General features: G+C 36.5%; 3 protein-coding genes and 2 pseudogenes across 4 annotated transcripts; 2 read left to right on the top strand and 3 right to left on the bottom strand.

Annotated features, from left to right (window-relative positions):
- Positions 1 to 463: 463 nt before the first annotated feature.
- On the bottom strand, positions 464 to 1,030 carry LOC143630728 (uncharacterized). Its single transcript, XM_077099658.1, has 2 exons — positions 954 to 1,030; positions 464 to 851 (listed from the first exon to the last, which is right to left on the bottom strand). The coding sequence occupies exons 1-2, from the start codon at positions 1,028 to 1,030 to the stop codon at positions 464 to 466; spliced, it is 465 nt and encodes a 154-aa protein (XP_076955773.1).
- A 2,843-nt stretch (positions 1,031 to 3,873) lies between these two features.
- On the bottom strand, positions 3,874 to 4,984 carry LOC143631946 (RHOMBOID-like protein 13 pseudogene; annotated as a pseudogene).
- A 2,612-nt stretch (positions 4,985 to 7,596) lies between these two features.
- Positions 7,597 to 12,736, bottom strand: LOC143631935 (acetylornithine aminotransferase, chloroplastic/mitochondrial pseudogene; annotated as a pseudogene). The gene is made up of 3 exons (XR_013153460.1): positions 12,353 to 12,736; positions 8,816 to 9,250; positions 7,597 to 8,271 (listed from the first exon to the last, which is right to left on the bottom strand). The product of XR_013153460.1 is annotated as an acetylornithine aminotransferase, chloroplastic/mitochondrial pseudogene (transcript).
- A 1,175-nt stretch (positions 12,737 to 13,911) lies between these two features.
- On the top strand, positions 13,912 to 15,368 carry LOC143631925 (kxDL motif-containing protein LO9-177-like). The gene is made up of 4 exons (XM_077100543.1): positions 13,912 to 14,023; positions 14,409 to 14,512; positions 14,591 to 14,743; positions 15,183 to 15,368. Exons 1-4 carry the CDS (start codon positions 14,006 to 14,008, stop codon positions 15,283 to 15,285), a joined length of 378 nt encoding a protein of 125 aa, XP_076956658.1. The 5' UTR covers positions 13,912 to 14,005; the 3' UTR covers positions 15,286 to 15,368.
- Positions 15,369 to 20,558: 5,190 nt separating this feature from the next.
- LOC143631909 (transcriptional regulator SUPERMAN-like) lies at positions 20,559 to 21,214 on the top strand. The gene has a single exon (XM_077100540.1). It carries the CDS (start codon positions 20,572 to 20,574, stop codon positions 21,166 to 21,168), a length of 597 nt encoding a protein of 198 aa, XP_076956655.1. The 5' UTR covers positions 20,559 to 20,571; the 3' UTR covers positions 21,169 to 21,214.
- Positions 21,215 to 25,022: the final 3,808 nt, after the last annotated feature.

The following is a 25,022-nucleotide window of genomic DNA, read 5'->3' as shown; positions in this document are numbered from 1 at the left end:
AATTTGCCCACTCTCTACGGATGGTCTAAGTAGTATGATTTCCGTATATGATAAGTTGAATGAATGGATTGCAATATTACATTGATCAGCCGAATGTGTATATATGTAGGGCTGATTTAAGAATAGGAAGTAGATAAATCTTATCTAACCATTATTTAAAACTTAAAACAGTGACTAACTATAGATGATGATAACTAAGTAGCTCAGTGGTATAAAATGATATGCCACCGTGACAAATTAATAGTGTGTATTTAAGATTTAAGAATAAGTTTTCAGATGTGAGTTTTCCGTGTTTTTTTTCTCGAACTATAAGCTTTTATAAACAATCAAAAACCGAACAACACCGCGAACACCCACAAGCTGCCTCCACAACCCGGAGAGCAACCCAAAACAACGAAAAAACGTTACATAAGCTCAAATGTACACCATTTCGATCAATCAAAATTTTGGTTTTTACCCCTATTCAAAAACCAAAAAAAAAACCAAGCGACTTTATGTCTCCAATTAAATCTTCAATATTGACTTCTTTGCCTTCAAACACCTTTTCATTCCTCGCTTTCCAAATTATCCAACACGCTACAATAACCAAGCCATGAAACACTTTCTTCTCCTTCTTACCGAGCTTAACAGTCTTGTGCAACTCTAAAAGATTTGTTACCGAAAAACTGAAAATATGAGGAATTTTACACCATCGGCTAATATGATCCCAAACTATCGCCTCAACCGCACAACCTGTAAACAGATGGTCCGCCGTTTCCACACCCATCTCACAAAACACACACAAATTATCTTCAACTCTTAAGTTTATGCGCTCCAATGCTCCCCGAGTAGGAATTCTATTCATCTCAGCCCTTCAAGCAAGAATATTGCACTTAGCTGGCACCCACTTGCTCCATTTCATTACAAAATTATTCCCCACTACATTACTTTTGAGAAACATACCTTTTACTGACCTCACCGAGAAAACGCCTTCTTTATCACCGAGCCAAACCCAACTATCCGGGCCCTCCTTCCTCCTGGCTGCGATCATTAATTGGATGCAGATTTCCCACTCGGCCCTTTCTTGGGATGTGCTTGGGCTCCTTCTACAATTCCAAGCCCAGCCGATCCTTCATTCAAACCGCAAAAAACGCTCCTTAACTATGCACTTTTTGTTCAGCTCCAACTTGAATAGATTGGGACAAACATCTTTTAAGCTGCGACTCCCCACCCAATTATCATACCAAAAAATCAATCTGTGGTCATCACTAATTGGATGCAGATTTCCCACTCGGCCCTTTCTTGGGATGTGCTTGGGCTCCTTCTACAATTCCAAGCCCAGCCGATCCTTCATTCAAACCGCAAAAAACGCTCCTTAACTATGCACTTTTTGTTCAGCTCCAACTTGAACAGATTGGGACAAACATCTTTTAAGCTGCGACTCCCCACCCAATTATCATACCAAAAAATCAATCTGTGGCCATCACCTAATGAACCTTTTTTTAAGTCCACCAGCCTACTTCCATCCCAAGTAAAACTATTTATCGCCTTAGCTATATTCAGCCAAACACCAGTATTACCTCTCTTACTTGGGACAACCTCCCTGTCTTTAACCTGATAGTGAATGGAGTCGATAACTTTTTTCCATAACTCATCAGCTTCAGTCTTATATCTCCATCCCTACTTAGCTAGCAACGAGTTATTAATATCTTTAAGCCTCGAAATGCCTAATCCACCCTCTTAACATTTCACGTTTAAGCAAAGAAAAAAGAAGATACTTATATATATTATCTCAAGACTCAAATATAATTTTCTCTCTTAACATATCACGCAAGCATTGGCATGGATGTGTAACATGGACCTTATATAAAGTAAACTGAGTCGAACACAATCCCTTTGCAAGTTGATGAGTCGGAATTACATAGCGAATCCAAAGAGAGCTTGCCAAAACCATGCCCAAATAAAATGTAAATATCAATCCCAAGATGTTTGGTATGGTAGGGAAAGAGAGTATTAATATCCAGACAAGTAGCACCGATATGATCATACAAAAAAGTTTTTTTTTTTTTTTTTTGTGTATTTTTTTTTAGTTGTAATAGTGATGTGGGCTGATGATGCATAATTTATAATTAGTGACATTTCATTTAATTTGAACAATTAAAAATTTAAGATAACATGTTTTTTTGTTTTTCTTCTAAATTTTATGATTTTTAAAAGTTGCATTTGTTGTCTTCTTTATAATCCAACTTTCGAGTTCTTTTTCTCTTTCTCTAAATGGTCTCTTTTCCACTTTATCAATGATCATTGTCTTTTTTTTGAGGTAGAGTTTGATATCACTAGTTTTAGGCGAATTTCATGCCTACCATAGGCTTTGCATTTTTAATCCACATTAGGATCATAGCAAGGATACATATCACATTCATAATCCTCATCACTATTACTACCATAATCTTGTTAACTTGCACTTCAATCTTTAACAAAATGACATCATCTTCGGGTGTGTTTGGGATTGCTTATTTTAGTCTAAAAGGTCTTTTTATTAAAATGAAATATTAACTTATGACTTTTCTAAACTGAGTTTAAAAAAAATGTTTGAATTAACTTATGTGGGTGGAGGAAACCAAATAACAAAAAATAGCATTCTTTTAAAAAGAGTGTAATGGGGTTTTGAGAAGTGTTATGGTAATTGTTGCCAATAATAAGTTATAATCTAGGTTCAAAAAGTCATCATCCAACAACCTATCAAAGTCAATTTATTTACACTATTTCATAAGCTAAAATAAAAAAATCCTTATGTGTTTGCCAAACAACTTATCAAATTATTAACTTTTCAGAAAAATAATAAGTTAAAAGGAGGTAAAATAAGCAATCCCAAATACACCCTATACATGTGAAACTCACTAGTGCTATTAGTCGGTTAGGCTCTCGATTTTCATTTCTTCTCTTATTCGGTTCTGGTATTAACCGGGCGGGCCAGCCCACGGAACCCACAAAACTGCTAGTACTTATTGAAACTTGTTATTATACAGACCCGCAAAATACAACAGTACTTGCTGGAATCGGTTATTAGACACTGACCCACAAAATCCATTGCAACCAGGACCAACCTTAATGCTAAAGATTTTGGTTCATAGTTCTCGCTTTTCCCATTTTTCGGTTCCAATTTCGGTCCTGTGCTAATATCAACACTCAATCAAGGGTGCCATGGAGAGATGGAAAAAAAATAGTAATACGGTTTCTCCCGGTTGATCGATTACCAAAATCAGTGACTACTACAAGGTTATGCCCAAGAATTTTGTTGCGGGACTCCCTCTGCTCTTGTTGACAGTTATTGACAGTTATGCCCAAGAATTTTGTTGACAATTATCGAGTGTGAAACTGCAGTTGAGTTTCAATCGAAAGTACAAGGTAACTAGGGGGTGTCAAACGGTATTTTTTTTCTCAGGTTTCGGGGTTGTTCAAGTTTTGTGTGGTGAAAATCTATCCTAACACCAACCCAATAAATGACGGGTTAATCAGATTTCGGGTTTTGGTAATCGAGTTAGAAAGAGGCTCGGTTTTTGGTCGAGAGGAAATTCCAACCAAGCACGGTACCGAGTACATGGTTCGGGTCCAGGTCATATGTTTAACCGGGTTCAAGTTAGTCGGGTCTTGTTTAATGGCGTTTCGTTTGACTTAGGGTCAGGTTCGGTAATTGGGTACTAAAAAATCCCACCCCTGCATCCACAATCCACATCAAACTTAAACTTCTATGATGCAACTCTTAAATTTCTCTTTTCCAACTAGCATGTCTACCATCCTGAACCCGTTCTGACCCGTAACCAGGTATATGTATAATAAGATCAGGCATTTCTACAAGCCCGGCCTATATAGATGAAATGAAACAAACCCCAACATAGATATTCAACACAAAAACAAAAACATATAAACACTGCATAATTCTGTATCACCATTCACCACAAACAACACTATTTGTTAAACCACATAATATAATCATAAATCCAAATACAATAACCAATATTCAAGAATCACATGCCTGCTATACAAGTTCATCGTGAGCATCCAAAAGCGAACCCATTTGCACCATCCGACCCGTACCCGGCAACGTAGGATCCGTCACCGATTCAATCTTAACAAACCCGAAATCACATGCACCCGACTGCTTCAAACTGATCACAAACAGGACCGCAGTCCATCCCACCATACAAACCGCCCAATAATTATTCATCCCATGAATCAACCCCCACGAGATCGCATACCCCACAATAATCCCCGACAAATGCCCCAAGAAACTCGCTTGCGGGACGATAATCGAAGTAAAAATCAGCGACTCGAACGGCGCAAAACTAATCGGAAGCGACAGGAACCCGAAAAGGTTGAGCTTGGACGACGGCTGCTTGAAGGACAAAACCGTCATCCACCCGAACACAACGCACGAGTACCCGACAGCAGTAACCCGACGGAAATACTCGAGCTTAAACCGATTGATCAACACATGGTAACTCCCTAAAACCAACAACCCGGATAATATGATCAAAACAAGCGAGTAATGAAGGTAATAAGCGGTGCCTAAAGCGGGTAATTGTTCGAGGGAACCGAGGCTCCATAAGGCACTCATGTTGAAGACAAGATGGATGACACTAATGTGGGAGAAGGCGGAGGTAATGAGGCGCCAATGGTGGCCATCAACGGCGGTTTCGTAGCTTAATCCGACATGGGAGTATCCGATGTTATGCTTTTGGATGTAGAACCAGATTAAGGAGCATAATCCTATGATGGAACTAGTTGCGGGTTTTTCGATGATTTCGTAGAGTAAGGGTTTACCCATTTTGGGGATTAATTAGTTAATTGATCATGAATTGGGATCTAGGGTTTAATGGTTTATCTTAGAATTTGGTTGCTGATGGATCTTGATTGAGTGTGAGTAAGGATGCCGGTGGTTTGACGCAATATTGGTTGCTTGCTCCGATGTCGGTTGCCAATGGGAGTTAACAGACCTTGAATATTCGGTAGATGATGATATATGTTTAATTTATGGATGAAATGATTTTATTTTGTTATTAAATTTTAAAATGTTCTTTTAGATAAAAACTAGTGACGCCGGTAAAATCTAAGCGATGAGATGAGATGAGATGAGATGATCTGATAAGTTAATGTGAATTCAGTTGGTTTTGATTACGTGCATTATTTTACTGGAACTAAGACAAAATATAAAACAAATAAGTTAAAAAATTTTTGGGTAAACCGATGGCGCGGCGTCGGTCGGTAAAACTCGATCATAGGTAAATACCTGACCGTTATCGATCCCAGGTATTGTCGTATTGATGCGGAAAGTCTACGCGAATTCGGTCGTTTTTCATCATGGTCGTTACGATATCGAAACTAAAAAAATAAGCATCCGGTCATTTTTTTACGGTATCGGAACTAAAACAAAACGTGGAGAGTTTACGCAAAGAGAAATATCAGCGGGAGATGGATTGACCACTGAAAAAGAATTTGCACATTTTGCGCACCTGTGTTTACTGGGCGGGTTTTTTTTGGCTCCTTGCAGTGTTTATTATGATCAGAATGCTCCTTGCAGTGGTTAATAATTGCTTAAACGACTATTACACCCTTCATTTTCATCTTCATCTTCATCATTAACATTCAAACACATCAAGAACATAAAACCAGAAAATCAAGAACATCAAGAACCCTAACACAAACACAAACCCAAAAAATCAAGAACATCATCTCCGTCTAAGAACCCTAACCCACAAATCTTATACAAACACATAAATTAACATCATCATTCAAATACAAACTCATATCTTCATATTCATCATTCATCTTCATCTTCTTCACCCACAACCCATCACCGCCGCCGTCACCACCATTCCTTCGCCACACCATCTTCATCTTCATCTTCATCACCACCACCCATCTTCTTCACCTGCAAACCGTCACCGTCGCCATCGCCGTCATCGCCGCCGAAAATTGTATTCTGGTCATTAAACATTATAGCCGCCATCCTATCATGCCTCTCTGCCGGAAAATCGGATTCCGGCCACCGACTGTCAGAAAATCGGATTCTGGCCCTTTTCACATTTTTAACCTCCATCATCACATCACCACTCACCAAACACCATGCGTTACCATTCTTGCTCACCAAAGTGGCATCACCATATTTATTTTCAAATCTCATCCACACCTTAGATCTAGATCTATGCTTTTTTTGTTCAAATTCTTGTATAAAACTTATGGGTTTGGTGGTGGGAAGTTTTCCGGTGGACGACGACGGCGACGGTGGCGACGGGGGAGGGATGAGAGAGTTGAGAAGATGATGATGATGGTTGAGATGATGTTATAGATGATGATGAGCTGCTCTAGTATTATTCTTATTACTATTATTATTGTTATTATTATTATTATTATATATTCTTATTATTTGTCTAATTACTAAAGTACCCTCAACCAGGGGCTCATATTACAAAATTAACAAATACATTGTTACATAATGTGCAAATTCTTTTTCAGTGGTCAATCCATCACCCGCCGATACATCACAAGGAGGCAAATTGGAATTTTCTCTTACGCAAATTCGGTCGGTTTCCCTCATGGTACCGTAATTAAAACAAAATAGTAATAAAAAAAAACGAAAAACAAAATGGACATTCGGTTGGTTTTCGACGTTCACTGCGAACATAAACTAATACAAAAAAAAATACCACACATACGGTGCCGCAAAGTGGCCGAATGGCGGCTTTGCGGTACCAAATATCTAAATTATTTTATATAATATTGATATATTAGAAAAAATTAAAATGGTGATATTGATGGCGAAGGTGACGATTGTGAGAGAGGGAGAGGTTTTAAACCTTTTTTTACTTGAGAAAGTTCGGGAGAAATAATTTAAAATTTTATATTCTTTCGATTTCTGATGAAAAAATGTTTCAATAAAACAAGTTTCGACCTGATTCGAATCCTGATTCCAACACGTCAGGAACATGATGGATGACACGGATGTCTCGGGTTCGAATCCTGATTCCGACCGGATTTTACTAGAGCATTAAAACCTGTCGTGCCTTCGGGCGGGGTGAGCCAACTGGGTTTTACCAGGAACGCCAAGCCAAACTCGGATGCCAGTGTGGATCCCGATCATGTCAACATAGTCGGCGTGACGTATTCGCGCAGTGAGATAACTTAAATGTGAAAGTTACCGTTCGAAAAAAAATAAAACAAGTTCTATAAGGCTTAAACCAAGAGGATAATGAATAAAAATTATATTCTAATTTCATTTATTCAACAAAAAAAAACGCACGAATTAATCGTGCCAAACCAAGCCAAGCTCATTTAAGTTTGAGTTCGAGCCCAATAGGTCTAACTCGGCTCATGTACAACCCTACTCTTATGACTTGGTGTAACCAATTCTTAAATATACTAAATTGTCGTCAAATTTTGCATTACATCTTTTTGACAATTTGCCATTTCGTATTATATTATTTTCATTTTGCTTTTGCTTTGGAATTAAAACATGGTTTATTTCCATAGCTTTAAACATGAAAGCGCTATCAACTTTCCTGCATCATATCAGCAACAAAACAAATTATAATACAACTTTTTTATTATAATTTAAAATAAAATATAAAACTACAGAAATGATCACAGTTCATAATTGACAAAGTTTAAAGCCCATAAAACCATGAAATCATAAAGCTAAAACAAAGAGGTAATCTGCACACCACCATTTGAAATGACAAAACTACCCCTTCATAACCCATTAAACTCCTAATTAGAGCTATTCTCATCGAGAACATGTAAACATCCACATATAATCTCCACAGCAGATTCAAGTTCCTGTTCTGATATTATCAACGGCGGTACAAGTCTAACAACGTTCCCTTTGCCAGCTGTCAAGACCAAAAGCCCCAATTCCCGACACGCATCCACAAGCGGGCTTGCAGAAACACCCAACTCAATCCCCACAATAAGACCAAAACCTCGTATTTCTTTCACATGTTTGTTTTCTCCTAGTCTTGTCGTCAAAATTTGTTTCAAGTAATCGCCTTTTTTGGTGACACGAGATAAGAAGCTAGGGTTTGATACTTTATCAAAGACTGCGATTGCAGCCGCGCATACGAGGGGCCCGCCTGCAAACGTGCTTCCATGGTCCCCATTGTTGATGGCTGCGTTTACACGTTCGGTTACTAGTGTAGCGCCTATTGGTAGACCACCGGCTAGAGGCTTGGCGAGAGTCATTATGTCAGGGGTTACATCATATGCTTCGTGGGCCCAAAGATAACCGCACTGAACCTGCAGTTGAAAACATTAAAACCTTGTGTAAGTGTGTTTCACTAATATGAATAACAGAGGCACTAAAATTTTTTTTTTACAAAGTTCAACTCGCTGAGTTTTGAGATTCTTAAGCTATATTTACAAAGTTCAAGCTTGTCTCTGCTCGACTCTTTTATTATGTATTATTTCATACAGTTTAAATTAGGAGTGTATGACATACAGTTTAAAATTAAGATTCAGGTCAAGCTTGGCTCTGCTCGACTCTTTTATTATGTATTATTTCATACAGTTTAAATTATGAGTTTATGACATACAGTTTAAAATGAAGATTCAGGTCAAGCTTGGCTCTGCTCGACTCTTTTATTATGTATTATTTCATACAGTTTAAATTATGACATACAGTTTAAATTCTTGAGCCTAATCAGACTTTAAATCTTGAACGACCTAGTTGGATCGGGTTTTTGAGCTTAACCAAACCTACGATCAGGCCCGTTTCAGCCTAGGCGGAGGCCCATTTGCATATTTCAAACACTTACGTGTTCATTAACATCTTAGTACTTACCTCATCAAATACCAGCAAAGCTCCAGCTTTATCACACGCAGCACGCAAAGATTTTAAGAAATCTTTTGTAGCACCATATATTCCACCTTCACCCTGAATCGGTTCCACAAACACTGCAGCAATTTTGCCACTTGATAACAACTCTTGAACCGCATTAATATCCCCATATTGCAGAAAAGTGACACCTGGCATCACCGGCTCAAAAGGTGTTCTGTAATGTTCCTTACTGGTTAAAGCAAGTGACCAGATTGTCCTTCCATGGAAACTGTTGGTGAATGAGATAAACTCAGTAGGTGGGTCCGTGTTATTGGGGTGTGAAAATCTTTGAAACTTTCTAGAAAATTTTATTGCAGCCTCGTTAGCTTCTGTTCCCGAGTTGGAGAAAAAAACACGATCTGCAAATGAATTAGCAACGAGACGTTGTGCAAGATCCACCTGCAACAATTTAACATATATTTTGTTTGCATAACAAGGTTAAAGAAATTCATTTTTGGGTCACAATTATAGCACTTAAATAAAAAGGTGAAAAGTTGCTAGAAAAAAACTTGTATTTATAATTTCAGAAACAAATTACTCCTTTAACCATAAAATATGGTACTAAACCCGGTTTTACGACCCTAAATTTATTGCTGCTAAATGAGGCTGTCCTTATCCTGATTTGGGATTAGACTACTCATTTGTTATGTCGCTTGCGCATAGGCTCTGGCTTTGTGTTATGCGCCACGCGCAGGTGTTGCATGGGCGTGCGCATAGGCTCTGGCTTTGTGCTATGCGCCACGCGCAGATGTTGCATGCGCGTGCGCGTAGACTTTATGTCCCGCGCCACGCGCAGATGTTGCATGCGCGTGCGCGTAGACTTTGTGTCATGCGCCATGCCCGGATGTTGCGTGCGCGTGCGCGTAGACTGTGATATGTGTGAGCATGTGATGCGTAAGCACATGTAATATGCGTGAGCATATGTGATGCGTGAGCATATGTGGTGCATGAGCATGTGATATGCGACTGCGCTCAAGCATCATGGTGGTGTGCATGTTGAACGGAGCGGAGCCGCGTTCGGTCTTGTACTCGGCGCGAAGCCGTATGGGTTTACGAGGATTCCCAAACTTTAAGTATGGCGCGTAGCCATATGGGATATTATGAGGATTCCCAACCTTAAAGTATGGCGTGTAGCCATATGGGATATTATGAGGATTCCCAACCTTTAAGTATGACGCGTAGCCATATGGGATATTATGAGGATTCCCAACCTTTAAGTATGGCGCGTAGCCATATGGGATATTATGAGGATTCCCAACCTTTAAGTTTGGCGTGTAGCCATATGGGATATTATGAGGATTCCCAACCTTTAAGTTTGGCGTGTAGCCATATGGGATATTATGAGGATTCCCAACCTTTAAGTATGGCGCGTAGCCATATGGGATATTATGAGGATTCCCAACCTTTAATTTTGGTGCGTAGCCATATGGGATATTATGAGGATTCCCAACCTTTAAGTTTTGGCGCGTAGCCATATGGGATATTATGAGGATTCCCAACCTTTAAGTTTTGGCGCGTAGCCATATGGGATATTATGAGGATTCCCAACCTTTAAGTATGGCGCATAGCCATATGGGATATTATGAGGATTCCCAACCTTTAAGTTTGGCGCGAGGCCTGATGCGCGCATGCACGGCGATGGAATGGTGACTCGCGAGTGCGCGTGCATGGCGGAGGTCTCTTGCGCAAAACCCACATGGTGGTTTCCGCGGTGGTTTCCACGGGCGCTCACGCATGTCGGCAGAATGGTGACCCGCTGGCGAGAATGCGTGATGGCAGTCTTCTGCGCAAAACCCACATGGTGGAGGTCTTTTGCGCGAAACCCACGTGGTGGTTCCCGTGGCGGCACATGCACGGCTGCGGAGTGAGAATCCGCGGGCGCGCGTTCTTGGCGGCGGAAGTCTGATAATTTTTGGATCTGCAATTTAAGAGTTAGATCTGCAATTTTAAACCTAAAATCCAGGTCAGTAATCTAGATCCAGATCTGTAAATCAGATCTGAAGCTCGGAGCGGATTTAAAACCATCACAGATCCGGAGACCTGATCATTCGAATCAGGCAGTTTCTTTTTGCACAGATCTGGAAGCCTCCTTTAGATCTATGGATCTTTTTGAGCTTTAATAGAACAAGCCTTGAAGCCTTTTTCTGTAAACTTCCAGATCTGGGTTTTTCCTGGGAGAGATCTGACAACCGAGAGGGAGATCGAAGGGTAGTTCGTTGCCCTCCCACGGATGGCGCCAATGTCGAAGCATGAAATGAATCTGACCTGATCCATGACGATGTTTCCACGGATTTTCGAGATGAACGAACCACGTCTTGTTCTTCTTCTCCGGTTGCTTGAGACCTGCAATGGTTTTTTGGGTGTGTGGAGGTGACTGCTAAGAAATCCTGAGGATCTCTTGTTTACAGACACAAAAAAGTGGTGGTGGCTCTTATTGAGCATGACCCTTTAATAAGGAGGTGGAGACCACCTTATATAGAGAGCCTTATGGCCACCATCATGGTACCCTAATGGGCCTAGCCCAGTTAGGGTTACCTCCACAAAACCCTCTCAGCCCAATAACATTGTATTAGTCCATATAATAAAATACGCCAAACATAATAAATTTAGGGTCGTAAAACCGGGTTTAGTACCATACCCCTACAATATGCAACTCTTATCTACGTTTACTTGCATACGGGACTTTGTTTCTGATTAATCATGACTTAAAACAATACGCAATACCATATTGCATATAGATTTGTGTATGCATTGTCATTCTCGTATAGATTCGTATAAGTTTGTTATTTGTGTATAGAATAAAAAGGTTTAGCCGTTTAGGGCTTAGGTTAGTAAAAGTAGACGTGCTAACAAAGATTCGCGTGTCTCGTGGCAAGGGTGTAAACAAGCTGAGCAGGGCCCAAGCTCCTTGTTTAACTTACGAGAGCTCAAGCTCGGCTCGTTTCAAGCTCTATATCTAAAGCTTGTGTCAGTTTTTCAAGCTCGAGCTCAAGTTCTTAACTATTTACTAATTTATCCACAATTAAAATTTTTATATATAGCATAGTATATATATTATTTAAGCATTTTAATCATAAATTTATGTATAATAATAGTTATTATATAGATATATATTTGATATATTAAATAAAAAATACAATAATAACAAGATCGTTCGCGAGCAGGCTTAAACTCGATAAACGAAGCTCATGCTTGTTTCTTGAAAAAGCTTATTTTTAGAAAGCCTGAGCTGACTCAAGCTTTTAGCGAGCCGGTCTCGAGTATCTCATGAGCAGCTTGGCTCGTTTACACCCCTACTCATGGCTATATGCGTAAAATTGTTCTACATGAACATACATATAGTATATATGTACATTAATAATTTACTGTAAAGTCAATTACTTTCTCCATATACAATCACTTGACGATTCAAAAACATATAAAAATGCAATACAAGTAACACACATAAAACTTAAAATCCGAAAACATAACAATCTAAAAACCGAATATACGAAATCGGACCTGTGGAAGGGTGTAATATATGTTGCTAACATGTGCAAGCACACTAGCCTGATGAGTAATAGCTTGAATCCAATCAGGATCAGCATGGGCCAGAGCATTAACAGCAATACCAGAAGTGAGATCAATATACTCTTTACCTTCAACATCATACAGCTTACACCCTTTGCCACTTGCCAGCACAAGTGGTGTTCTTCCATATGTTCCAACAATCACTTGTTTCTCATTGTTAATCACATCCTCTTGGGTAGTAACTGTAAGTTGTGCACGTGGTGGTTTGGTTGCGTGTGAAGTGGGTATGTGAATGGAGTGCCTAGGGGTTTGAGGCTTTGGGTTGTGGTGATTGATTGGTAGGTTTGGATAGATTGAAAACTGATGATGACATTGTTATGTTATGCGATGAAAAAGAGGGTAATTAGAGTGATAAAACTTAGGGTTTGGAAGTAGAAGAATTAAGGATATGGGTTTAGGTTTTGTGAAATGAAAGTGTAATGTAATGTCGGATTGCAACAAAGAGGTCGATATCAGATGATCAAGTGAGGGACAGGACACTTGGTGGATGTGTTTTGGGCGGCTGGTAGGGGATGTTCAATTGGGTGGGCTTTTAAGTTTTCTGGGCTATCAAATCTTGGCCTCGATATTCCTTCCTTTTCATAACAATTGGAAGGTGTAAATATGCCGACTATTAATCTCAGATAATCCTGATTAATCATTAGTTTACAGCTCTACCGACCAACTAGCGATTACTACGACATTCTCTAGGATGATGATCATTCAACGTGTTTAGAATAAATATATCGATTCAACCTAGTAATTGCCTGGTTCAATAGAAAGGGATGTGATCCTCATACACCACCCCCATGTTGACTAGACATGTCTATAAGGCTCGTATAGACAAGTGTACAGAGGGAAAAAAAGCTTTTTGCAAGCTATAATGGCCGTATAGGTATTTAATTGCTCGTATATCACCATGTACACCATAAACCCTATACAAGTCGTATAAGGCTATACGACAGTATAGAAAACTTTTGCAGAAAAAGTCAGCTAGGCTTTGACCATTGTTCATCGCAGCTTGAAAACGACTTTACGAGCCGTATAGTTCTATTATATTATTCAACCTTTCAGCATATATCATAATTCTATGTAATTGAAACAAAACATGAAACGGTCGAAAAGGAAAGCGGCTATATCGCTAACAAAATATGATGCAAATAAGATAATATATATGGATGATGGCTTCATAATTATGAGATGTTAAAGTCATAAATCACATAAGGTCATAAAAAATTTGTCTCCAAAAATTGTCTATACGACCAGTATACGCCTATACGAGGCACTACAAACAACGTCCGACACCAAATGTCACGAATCAGGTGTTATACAGCCCGTATATCCCTATACGAGCCGTATGGGCAAAAATTGGTGTGTGAAGATCTATAATGATGTATGAGGATCCTAAGCCAATCGAAAACGGTTGAAACATGGTAAATCGAACCGGTTCAATTTTAAAAACATTGAAAATTTGCCCACAATCCATGATGAACATTTTTAAAAGTTTTATAAAATAAAAAAACATAAAAAAATGGCTCATAGCCCTAATTTATATTTTCATTTTCTAATTCTAAAATTGAGACTCCCAAAACCAGGATTTCTGCTATGCAGATGATTCAACAGGTAGTGTCTCAATCTTGTTTTTTTTTTTTCTTTTTCATGTTCATGTTCGTAATATGCTGCCTTTATAGTTTATTTCGATTCCTGATTCAAAATATACTTCATATATACTACTTTTCGATTTTGCCTTACCTAATTTGTTTCCCCAAATGTTCTCCTATTGTCAAAATGTTTATGTTTGTTGATAATTATAATACATAATATTGAAACCATTATGTTTCTTGATGATTGTTTTTCACACAATAGAATGATAAAGTATTGCTTGTGACCATTCAAATGGAGATAACATACACTTACATTTTACTAAATTAAAAAAACTTATGATTCAAACTGGTTGAAAATTATTTATTATTGATTATTGTTGTTTTGTTTGATTTGATGCTATAAGGAGAAAGAAGCAATTACAGCAGCATCCGAAGAGGTTTCACGCGAGTTCGAAACTCTAATCGATTCACACGCGTTAGATTCCTTGAAGCAATTACAGCACACTATGTATGATCTATATATATTATGTACTTTTCGTTTAAAAAATATACACGAGTTAATATTTATTTGACATAATAATTGCAGATTAGGGCGTCTGCAAGACAGTAATGCAGTTCTTTCTCAATTTAATGACTACTCAGAGCAATGTTTTGCTGATGTGTCAAGTGATCTTTCTTCAAATACGCGCCGCTTAAAGTCGATGAAGTCAGACCTTGATTATATATTTCTAAAATTGAGGTCGGTTAAACAGTTATTTTTTTTGCAGTCTCTGCTTCAAAGTATTGCTTTGGTCCATAACTACTGTCCTGTGATAATTTTGGTTCAGGTTAAATTAAGGATGTTCAAAACGTTTGTGGCTCGCTAGAAAAAGCTTGTATCTAAACGAGTCGAGCCAGGGTTGGCTGGCTCGTTCCTTGCTCTAAAATTGGCTTGTGGGCCCGCTCGTTGGCTCGTTTAAAAGTACAGAAAAATATTTTAAATATGAACGAGCCAGCATGATGAGCCACGAGTTGGCTCAAACTTTTCACGAGCCAAGCCGGCTCGCTTGGCTCGTGTAAGTTCAAGTTCGAGCCCAAGTTTGTCCTTGCTTGGCTCGTAAATAAACTTAGGTTAATGTGTTACGTGTTTAAAAATAATTGGTATTATGTTTGAGGAAATGAATATGATTTTGTTTCAGGAGTTTAAAAGCAAAGATCAAAGCCACATATCCTGATGCATTTCCTGATGATTCAATGTTAGAAACACTCGATGAACGACCCGATCTAGAAGTACCTAGATAAATCTGTATTAATATCTTCTTTTCCTTCTTTCTGTGACAAAAAGTTTGACTTCTTGTTGACATGATATTTGACTATTGTGAGAAACCATATAACCTGCTTTATTGTGAAAGTGAAGTGTTATCTTTGATTGTTGCACTTAAAAGGGTTAAGTATACTTTTATTATTGTTTATGCATATGTGTATATTTGCATGGGGTTTGAATTGCTCACATGATTTTCCTTGATGGGAACTATTGTCCAATTCCTTAGAATCACACAATTAGAATTAGGCAAGTAAACGAATCAAATGAAGCAAACAGAGAATGTTCTTGTTTTGTTTGTGTTTTAACTTTTAAGTGAACAAATGAGCGAACATTTACAATTAAACAAATAACATTTTCTTGTTTGTGTTCGTTCTTTAACAAAACGAGTGTGTTTATGTTTGTTTATTTTGTTCGCTAATAATATGAACAAAAGGTACATAAATGTAAACGAACGCATGATTGACCAATAAAGTAAACATTAACAACAATCTATAGGGCTAAAAGTTAATACAATTTTTCAAACTATAGTGGCTTAAAATTCAAAATGAATATATAAATGAACCTAAACAAACAAACTTAAACAAGCGTAAACTGATACACATAAGTGAACATAAACGAATCTAAATGAACGAACGTTCACGAACATAATGCATGAACGAGACACGTTTATGTTTGTTTAACTAAACAAGAGAAACCATTGTTCATATTTGTTTATTCAAATAAGCGAACATAAATGAACTTCTCAGCTCCCATTGAACGTTTAGGGCTGTTTGGTAGCATCTTAATGATTCCATTAAGAAGCTACTTTTTGGATGTTTATTTGGTTCAATTAAAAAACACATCTTAATAACTCATATAGCTTTTTAATGGGTAAGTTTTAGAAACATTTCTACTTATTCAGAGGCTACCTCTTAATTAGTTAATCATTTTAATAATTCATCACGAGATTATTAAACAGCCCCTTAGTTTGTCTTAGAATCGACAAATCCCTTAGTTTTTCATTATGATATAAAGATAATGTAACTATGTGGATGGCAACAGACGTTTCGACTTAATTAGTCGGTGCCCCATATATTGAAACTAATTTAGGTCATTGCTTTTGGTAAACGCTCAACAAATTTGGAAAGACATCTTAGCTAAGGTTAGGTGTCATTGTGTTGTGTTATATATGCTAACTAAAATTGATATATAGTAGATTAATAAGACCCATTAAGTAGTCCTAGTAATATTGTTGAATAGTGGTGGCAAACATATATAAGCCAAAAAAAGAAACTGCTACAATGACGATCTAATTCTCGAAATGAGACGTTATCTTACATCTTATCATATTCATGGGCGTAGGTTAGTTGGGGCAGGGGTGGCCCCGGCCCCCTCCGTTTTTTCACTCGATAATGTAAATTTATCCTTTTGCAGTCGAAAATTTTTATACATAGTGTAAATTTACCCGTTTCTGACCGAAATTTTGAGTCCGGCCCCCTTCGTTTTTTTGCTCTGTAGTGTAAATTTGTATACATAGTGTAAATTCACCCGTTTTCGGCCGAATTTTGAGTTCAACCCCTCCGTTTTTTCGCTCGGTAGTGTAAATTTATCCTTTTTCGGACGAAATTTTGATACATGGTGTAAATTTACCCGTTTCCAACCGAAATTTTGAGCCCCCCCTCTAGTTTATGAGTTTTCTTATAAATATTAAGTCCGGCCCCCTCGACGTGTATGTCCAAACTTCGCCACTGATCATATTCATGTTACTTACCATCGTTTAACCGGCGCACTTCAATACTTGACTTTTACACATCCCAACTTAGCCTACACAATGCAACAAAGAGCATGCACATGCACAAACCGCGTACCGATCACCTTAATGATCTCTGGCGGATCCTACGTTACATGAAGGGCACACTTTCCAAAGGTTTATACATGTGTTGTGGTCATTAGCATCTTATATCGACGCTGATTGGGTGGGATGCCCCGACACCCGTTGATCTATGTTTGGCTATTGTGTTTACCTCAGTGATGATTTAATCTCGTGGTCCTCGAAAAGACAGTCCACCGTCTCTTGCTTGCGCGCCGAAGTCGAATACATTGGGGTTGCTGCTAACGTTGTGGGTGAAATATGTTGCGTACGTAATCTTTTACTTCAGTTTGGACGACCTCCTTTTGCTTCTTTGGTTTATTGTGACAATGTTAGTGTCATTTATCTATCGGGCAACCTGGTTCAACGCCAACACACACAGACATATTGAAATTGATATCCATGACTGGCTAAACGGGTTTGGTCGATTATTCATGATTGGGTAAAGTTACCAAATTCCACTCATTTTAATATCGTGAGGGTTCTTTTGGAGTATCGTGATAAGCATAAAAATAATGCGGCCGAACGTGAAACGATCCAAGCAATTTTATTAGTCACATAGTGGATGATTTGGAATGCTCAAAATAATAAGATTTGTAATAATAATTAATTCTTAGCGAGCAATTTGGTGTATAAATCAAGACACCTTTGTTTCTTTGGATCAAGCATAGGAGTAAATATGAAGGCTTGAAGTGAGAGAAATGTTACATGTTTAATTTCGTTAATTTTCCTATTTAATCGGATGTAAAGGTTTATTTGCTTGGTGTTTTTGTCATTTTCATATCGTTATATGTCGTTTTAGGACTCTTGCGATTTGAAAGCCCTTTTCTTTTTATATTATTGAGCCTTAAAATTAAAAACAGAAATAAAGGCACGAACATTATTGTTGAATTATCACCTTCTATGAGTCTATCAATCGACGAGAATCATGAACGATTCGTGTTGTGTGTCTTTCCGTCCTCTTAGTTAGTTTATAATAGATGCTAGTCTTGAACAACCTTACCTAAACGTAAAGAACAACAAATATGATTCCTTTTGTTGTGTCGTTAGAAGTTTGGAAGTATGTGAACACCTTTAAGAACCAAAACAAACCGGCCATCTTGTGATTTAGAAGTGTTTGTGCATGTTCTTTGTGTTCTTCAACCTCAAAAACCAATCTAAAAAGTGTTTTGATTTTTTGCTTACGTACTTATCTCACCCTCGCATGCATTGTTGTTTCACTAAAGGGTAAACAACTACATGACATCATCTCACCTGCAAACATAAAATTAGTTGCAAAAAAAAAAAAAAAAATACATAAAACTCATTAGCTACACGTACACGTATTGGAACATGAATATAAATAAAAAGTTTATATATATGTATTTACTATGTATATTTTATACGTAACTTTTCATTTTATGTTATTATTGTTCTACTTAACAATGATGCATGTGTGTCACATAGACCACATTGCATATGCTTAAATCGAGTCTGTACGTGCAGTTGAAATAAATGCTTAGTGTTTGACTCTTCAGAATCACATGTACATCAATGTCGTCACATGTTATGTCTTGAGCATATAGATACAGTCATACAACACAATATTTCATAATATATCTCTATGCATGTATGTATACACTAACAATTGGTTTGTCAACGCAAGTAAGATCGAATTCGAGTAGCTAGGTCATATCAAACCTTAATATATTTCCATCCCTTAGATCGACTCAGATTTTTGTTGGCTCGCAACTAATTCGACTAGAAAGGCTTGAAATGAACATATATTACATATTTATTTGTTTGTATAGTCTTTGAGTGGTTGAAAGTAAAATATTTAATTGTGAGACTAAACTTTTATAATAAAACATACATAACACAAAATAATGTGTTTGGTAAATTTTATTGATCTTAATAACCACAACGGAACACACAATAAAGATATTTGAAAAAGTTATATATTTAAGTTATACTATGGAAAGAGTTGTAATAATAAAAGTTTAATTGTCACTTTAAAGTTGGTGAGTGAACGGTAAAATAGTGATGAAAAGAAAAAGACTCATCTAAACTCAAACTCCAACAATAATATAAGAGTTTTGCACTTTTGCAACAAATTATGTACGATATTAATTAGTATTAATATTACTTAAAAATTGAACGTGACAAGAGTTACCTAAACATGCATGGAGATTTTAAAGACATTAGTTAAGACCAACAAAAAAGTAAGATTTTATTTAAAAGGTGTAAAACAAATTTATGCATGTAAACATTTTCCTTACACGACATTTTGTAAAATGTGAGAGCATTAGTTAAAGTGGAAGGAGAGCAATGCCAAAATTACTTTTCTAGAGTGGCATGTTTGGACTCTGAACACCGACACATAGCGGTGCCAAAAGGAGCTAGACACAAGGCGGTTTTAATATTTTACACGCCATAACACATGACTCTAGAGTCTAGTAAGTGTGAAATGTGAAAGCCTTTTTTTCAACTACGCGTTTATGTGTCACAAAATGCCCCTTTCACATAGCATTAATATCACTCAAACTACCCCTAACACATATATAGCTTAATTATTAAACACCAGATGTTATATAACTCGTTTTTCAGGGACCACCAAATTATATTAATTATAACAGATAGATATATACATATATATCTAGATACCATCCAGTTAAATTATAGAGCCTACAATCCATCAATTAGCCTGAGGTTTGCACTAAACACAAGTTGAGAGATAAAGATCCCAAAGTTTTACTGTTTTAGTGAGACCTTTAGACCCATCAACTCACACTCCAAAAATCAGCATCATGTCCACGTTTTTGCAGATCATATAAGTTGAAACAACATTAAATATTTGTTGATAAGATTTGAGACAAACATAAAGTCGCTCCAGATGTGACACCGATGATGTCTACGGATGTGTTTTCACTTAAATGTTATAGTGCAAGTACGTAGCTTTTTCCTTTGACCGTTCCATCCAAATTATGAAATATATTGTAACCCTTTTGTTTTCATATGTATCAGATTTCACAGAGATATTAATTAATTTGTAGCATTCATGTTGAATACCAACATCATATTGCCTCTACAAACCATTGGAATAATATGTATCTATAGTAAAACAAATAGTTTTGAACAAAATAATTCAAATATTAGAAAGAAACAGCCATTATATCGGTGCTAGATTTGGCAAAAAGGTGTAGCCCTGTCACAAATAGGTTTCTACTTTTGGTAATTAGTGACCAAACATTCCAAACATTTTCAGATAAATACCCCACAATCTTAATGCCTTTCATTTCCACCTTCTTCTCTCTCTCCATAAACTCCAAATCTGAATCTTGGTTTTTGTATGCAGCACTAGTTCTTGTTGTGTTATAATCTTCAAGAGTTTTGTTGTTTGTTTCATTCATTGTCTTTCAAAAAAAAAAAAAAGATAATGAAGAAAAGAAAATGTGCGTTGAACTATCAAGATCACAACTTTATTGGTTCAAGATCAGCGACATATCATAGGTTTATCAAGGATTCAAGAGATCATGATCAAGATCATAATATTATTGGAGTGCTGTCAGGCGGAGACCATTTGGTTAATGGTTTTGCATGGCCTCCAAGTCCAAGATCTTACACTTGTGCTTTCTGTAAAAGAGAGTTTAGATCTGCTCAAGCTCTTGGTGGTCACATGAATGTTCATAGGAGAGATAGAGCCAGGCTTAAACAAATGTCAAGTTATAGTGCTTTGTTCAAGCTCAGCCTCCATCAAAACCCTAACCCTTGTTTCTCACCTCATTTTTCTTCAAACTTGTCATCAAGCTTAACCTTCTCATCCAACTCATCTTTACAACAAAAATTTGATATAAGCATGATGAAGTCACATATACCAAGTTTTGGGTTTCATAAATTTCATGAAATTCCAAGTGAAAATACGGGTAAGGTTGCAACGAATTCGGAGATTGTTAGATGGAATTCAGGGATCGGTTTGCTTGGTGAATCAAAGTCAGATGATTTGGACTTGGAGCTTCGATTGGGTTGCTCGTAGTTGTTTTAATTACTTTTAAGCGTTCAACATTAAGAAGAATGGAGTCTTGAATTGTTTCATGATCTCGGGTTGAATAATCTTCAATAGGATATTTGATTAGCAAATTTTCTGCTCAAATATTACATCTATAGCTGCCATGGAAGTGAAACAAGCGTAATCGTCACGTATGTATTTGAGGGCAAAAATTTGTTTGATAATGAACTAGTGTCTTTGGAGTGTTGAACCATCATAACTCTTATGTAATTCATATAAAAGATGAAGTAAATAAAAAAAATATTTTATTTTTTTATTTTTGTAAGAAGCTAATTTCCCAACATCATGTTCCTTATTACAAATCAATTATGCTTTTGAAAAGACGACTGTATTTCCCGAATCAGTATTTTCTAATACTGTATAGATTTAGCGGTCATATATATCAATAATATCCTTAATGATAATAACATAATCATATTAAAAAGTTACCACAAGTTATAAATATGTTGAAAACCGTTACAGTTATACAAATACGGAGTTTAATACTTTTAAATCAATTACTTACGGTACTGAAATGAGGATGAAAATGGTAAATTGTTATACTTCTGCAACCAAGGCAAATAAAATATGCAAGAAGAGAAAAGAAACAAAATGGTGGTGGATGAGAACTCGGTTTAACACAGTAAAAAAATGTTGCAAATTTTACAAGAGAACATGTCTATTTCCCTGAATAATTCGAAGCAATTTATATTGTCGTGGAATACTCGAGTACCCGAAATTGTACCTTGAATTAACAGTAGTTTGGAGATCAAAAGATTGATGCAATGCATTTGTTTGTGAATTTTTTTAAGTATAGAAATGTGTCTCAAACTAAAGTAGCACCTTGGTTTTATACTAAAACAAAATATCAAAACAACCCCGGTCATTTAATCAAAATTAAACAAAAACGTATTATGTATCTTCAGTGTAATTTATTCAATTTAACTGATTATGATAATTGGAATTGAAGTGTTTCCGTTTGAAATTTAGTTACTGGATAATACTAACTGATACCTCGAGAGCACCTAATTTTAGATCTAACTCAAACCTTAGTAGTAAAGTTAAGCACTAACTTGCAGCTTAGTGAGGTAGTAACCTAACCCGATCCAAGTAGTAATCCGCAACCAAGCCGTTACTCGGTAGTAAGCTGCATTAGTAGCTCCGTTGTATCTTAGCTGAGCAATAATCATATAGCTAGGCAGCTCAAATGTGCCAAGTGCTCCATCAAAGCGGCTCACGACATGAACATGCGTACTTGGGTGAATGCGAGTGCGAGTTAGGGCGTGAAGTTCCCCACTTATTAGTTATTACTTTGTCTAAGGAAACAATATTTGAAGAAAGCTTCTACATATAAAACACTCCAAGGTTTCACCTTGTTACTATATGGAACAAGGTCCCACTCATTCCATTATTTGTCCTAATTTTTGCAACATTGTCTATTTTAAGTGCATAACTCCAAATATTATTATTTCATTCATCTTATTTTTATTCATTCAGATGAATGAAATATTTCATTCATCTATTTTAAATGCATAACTTCAAACATTAAATTTCATTCATCTTGTCATAACTTAGTTGAAAAACTCTTACATATGGTAGAACACAAACATGTAAACAATAAATATAAACAATAATTACACATAATTATTTGTATACAAAGTTGGTGAAAAATACACCTTCACTTAACCCGTAGTGGACGAGAAATTTGGGGGTTTTGGGGCGACAAGGGGGTTACAACACCGCCCCCTGAGCGAATTTTGGGCGAAATGCCGGGGTGGCGACAATATCTTATCGCCCTTTCTCTTTTGTTATATATATATATATATATGGGCTACAATACCATTACATCCCTAAAACAAAAACTCATCTTTTACTGACTGGGCGCTACATGGCATAAAACACCCCATTTTGTAGTCCATCAACTACACATGGCCTTAGTGAAAAACCTTTTTTTTTCCATAATTTTCAAAGAAAACTCTTAAATTGCTTTCATTACAAAAGAGAAATGTTTGCACGAGTTGCTTTATATCATATGAATAAAACTACTTGTCATCAAGGAATTAATTTTTATACCAGTTTAATTGGGGCTTTGTCTTTCATCTTGACTCTTGCTACATAATCATTTTTTACTAGGAATTATCCACCCCAAACATGATTAACATAAAACAAAGTGAATAGAACACATACACATGTAACACTTTACTAACTAGTTTGGGAGGTAAAGTCCAACGGTGAAGCAGTCACACAATGGCCGCAATACTAACTTTTAAGAAAATAATGTTTTAGACTTTAATTAAATCATTTAGTTATGATAATTATTAATTGCATGTGACATGAACGATTACTACTCAATAAATTATAATTATATATCACATACATGTTCCTAAACACTTGATTAGTCATCTTAAGTCAAATAAACATATGTTATAACAAGACATCAAAGTGTTGCAAGTGCATGTAACACTCACTAAGCTTCAGTCATCTTAATCCTATATCCTAACCTTAGTCACCACACCAACCATCACTCTCCGTCCACACATATCCACCACATCCATCGCCCGCTTCATCACATCCACCGGCAACTTATCACTCGCAACTATATATCCTTCACTCTAACCCTAGCCATCTCCATCAGCTTCTTATCAAATTAATTAACCCTAATTTAGTTTCTACTGCTAATTACACTATGACGCCTTCCAAAACACAAAAACTTATTGCGAAAATTGCTTGTGTGCCCTAAGCGAGAATTAGACGGATTTTGAGTGGAATTTGGGCGTGATTGAGAAGCCGTTGTATATAGAGGTCATTAATTTGATTAATTGGATGATTATTATATAGATTACTAGATTGTTATGATTTCTCCATGGAATTGGGTAACTGAATATTTAAGGTTCGTTTTAGCTTGATTAATTGGACTGATTATGGTGAATTATAAGATTCAACGAGTTTGTAGAGAGGTTGAATGCTTGGCGGAAGTACATAAGTAGTCGAGATGTAATTCAAGTATTAAAATAGATTAACTAGAATCATAAGTTAGAGTACCAAACTTGTTTTTTCCATGTAAAACCTAAGGTTTTCATATTTTATCTATTTACATTCTTCAGCTAACTTTGACAAGTTTTAATTGAAATGATCAAAATACCAGCTAGTTATTTAATTAAATTAAAAGAAATTTTATAAGAAGAAATTAAAAATATATATATAAACTTGGACCACCTTTTAATTTAAAAAAATATAGAAACGGACCAACTGGCGCTCAACTATTGTGCCATTGGGTCCGTATGAAATAATGAAATATTTCTTTATTTGTCGCATGTTCAAAAAAAATTTGTTTCTTATCCTTCTGCGCAAGTTCTATCCCGTTACTCTATATATATAATTTAGAGTTTTTACTTTGTAAGTTTCGTGTGAAGTACAACGTATGCAGTAATGAGTGGTCAAACGTTGGATAGCATCATCTCAAATACTTTGTTTTATTGATGATTCTAACAACTACACAACAACAAATACATGATGATTCCACATATATCGCACCATTCCCTTTTTGTGGATTTTCAACCAAGAAAAAAACCCATTTTGATTTATTAACGTTGTCTGTATAGATTTTATGTGTAAAAAGGTTATTCGTGTATAATGCCTAGAAAATCCTAAAAATATGATGAGAATTGAGATTGACATAAAAGTCCATATATAATTGTATATCACGTTAACATATATGTTTGATAATTACGTATACATATCATGCACCATGTGTAAGAATAAATATTAATCATTTATATAATATTTGATCGCAATATATATATCATACATTATCAGGGTAAGGTTAAAATATAAAGTATAAC

This window comes from Bidens hawaiensis, unplaced genomic scaffold, assembly GCF_021521415.1.
Source record: "Bidens hawaiensis isolate Kalapana, Puna unplaced genomic scaffold, B.hawaiensis_p1.1 tig00000512_1, whole genome shotgun sequence".
NCBI classification, from domain to species: Eukaryota; Viridiplantae; Streptophyta; class Magnoliopsida; order Asterales; family Asteraceae; genus Bidens; species Bidens hawaiensis.
The sequence above is the reverse complement of the archived record's forward strand: the minus strand, read 5'-3'. Positions and strand labels throughout refer to the sequence as shown.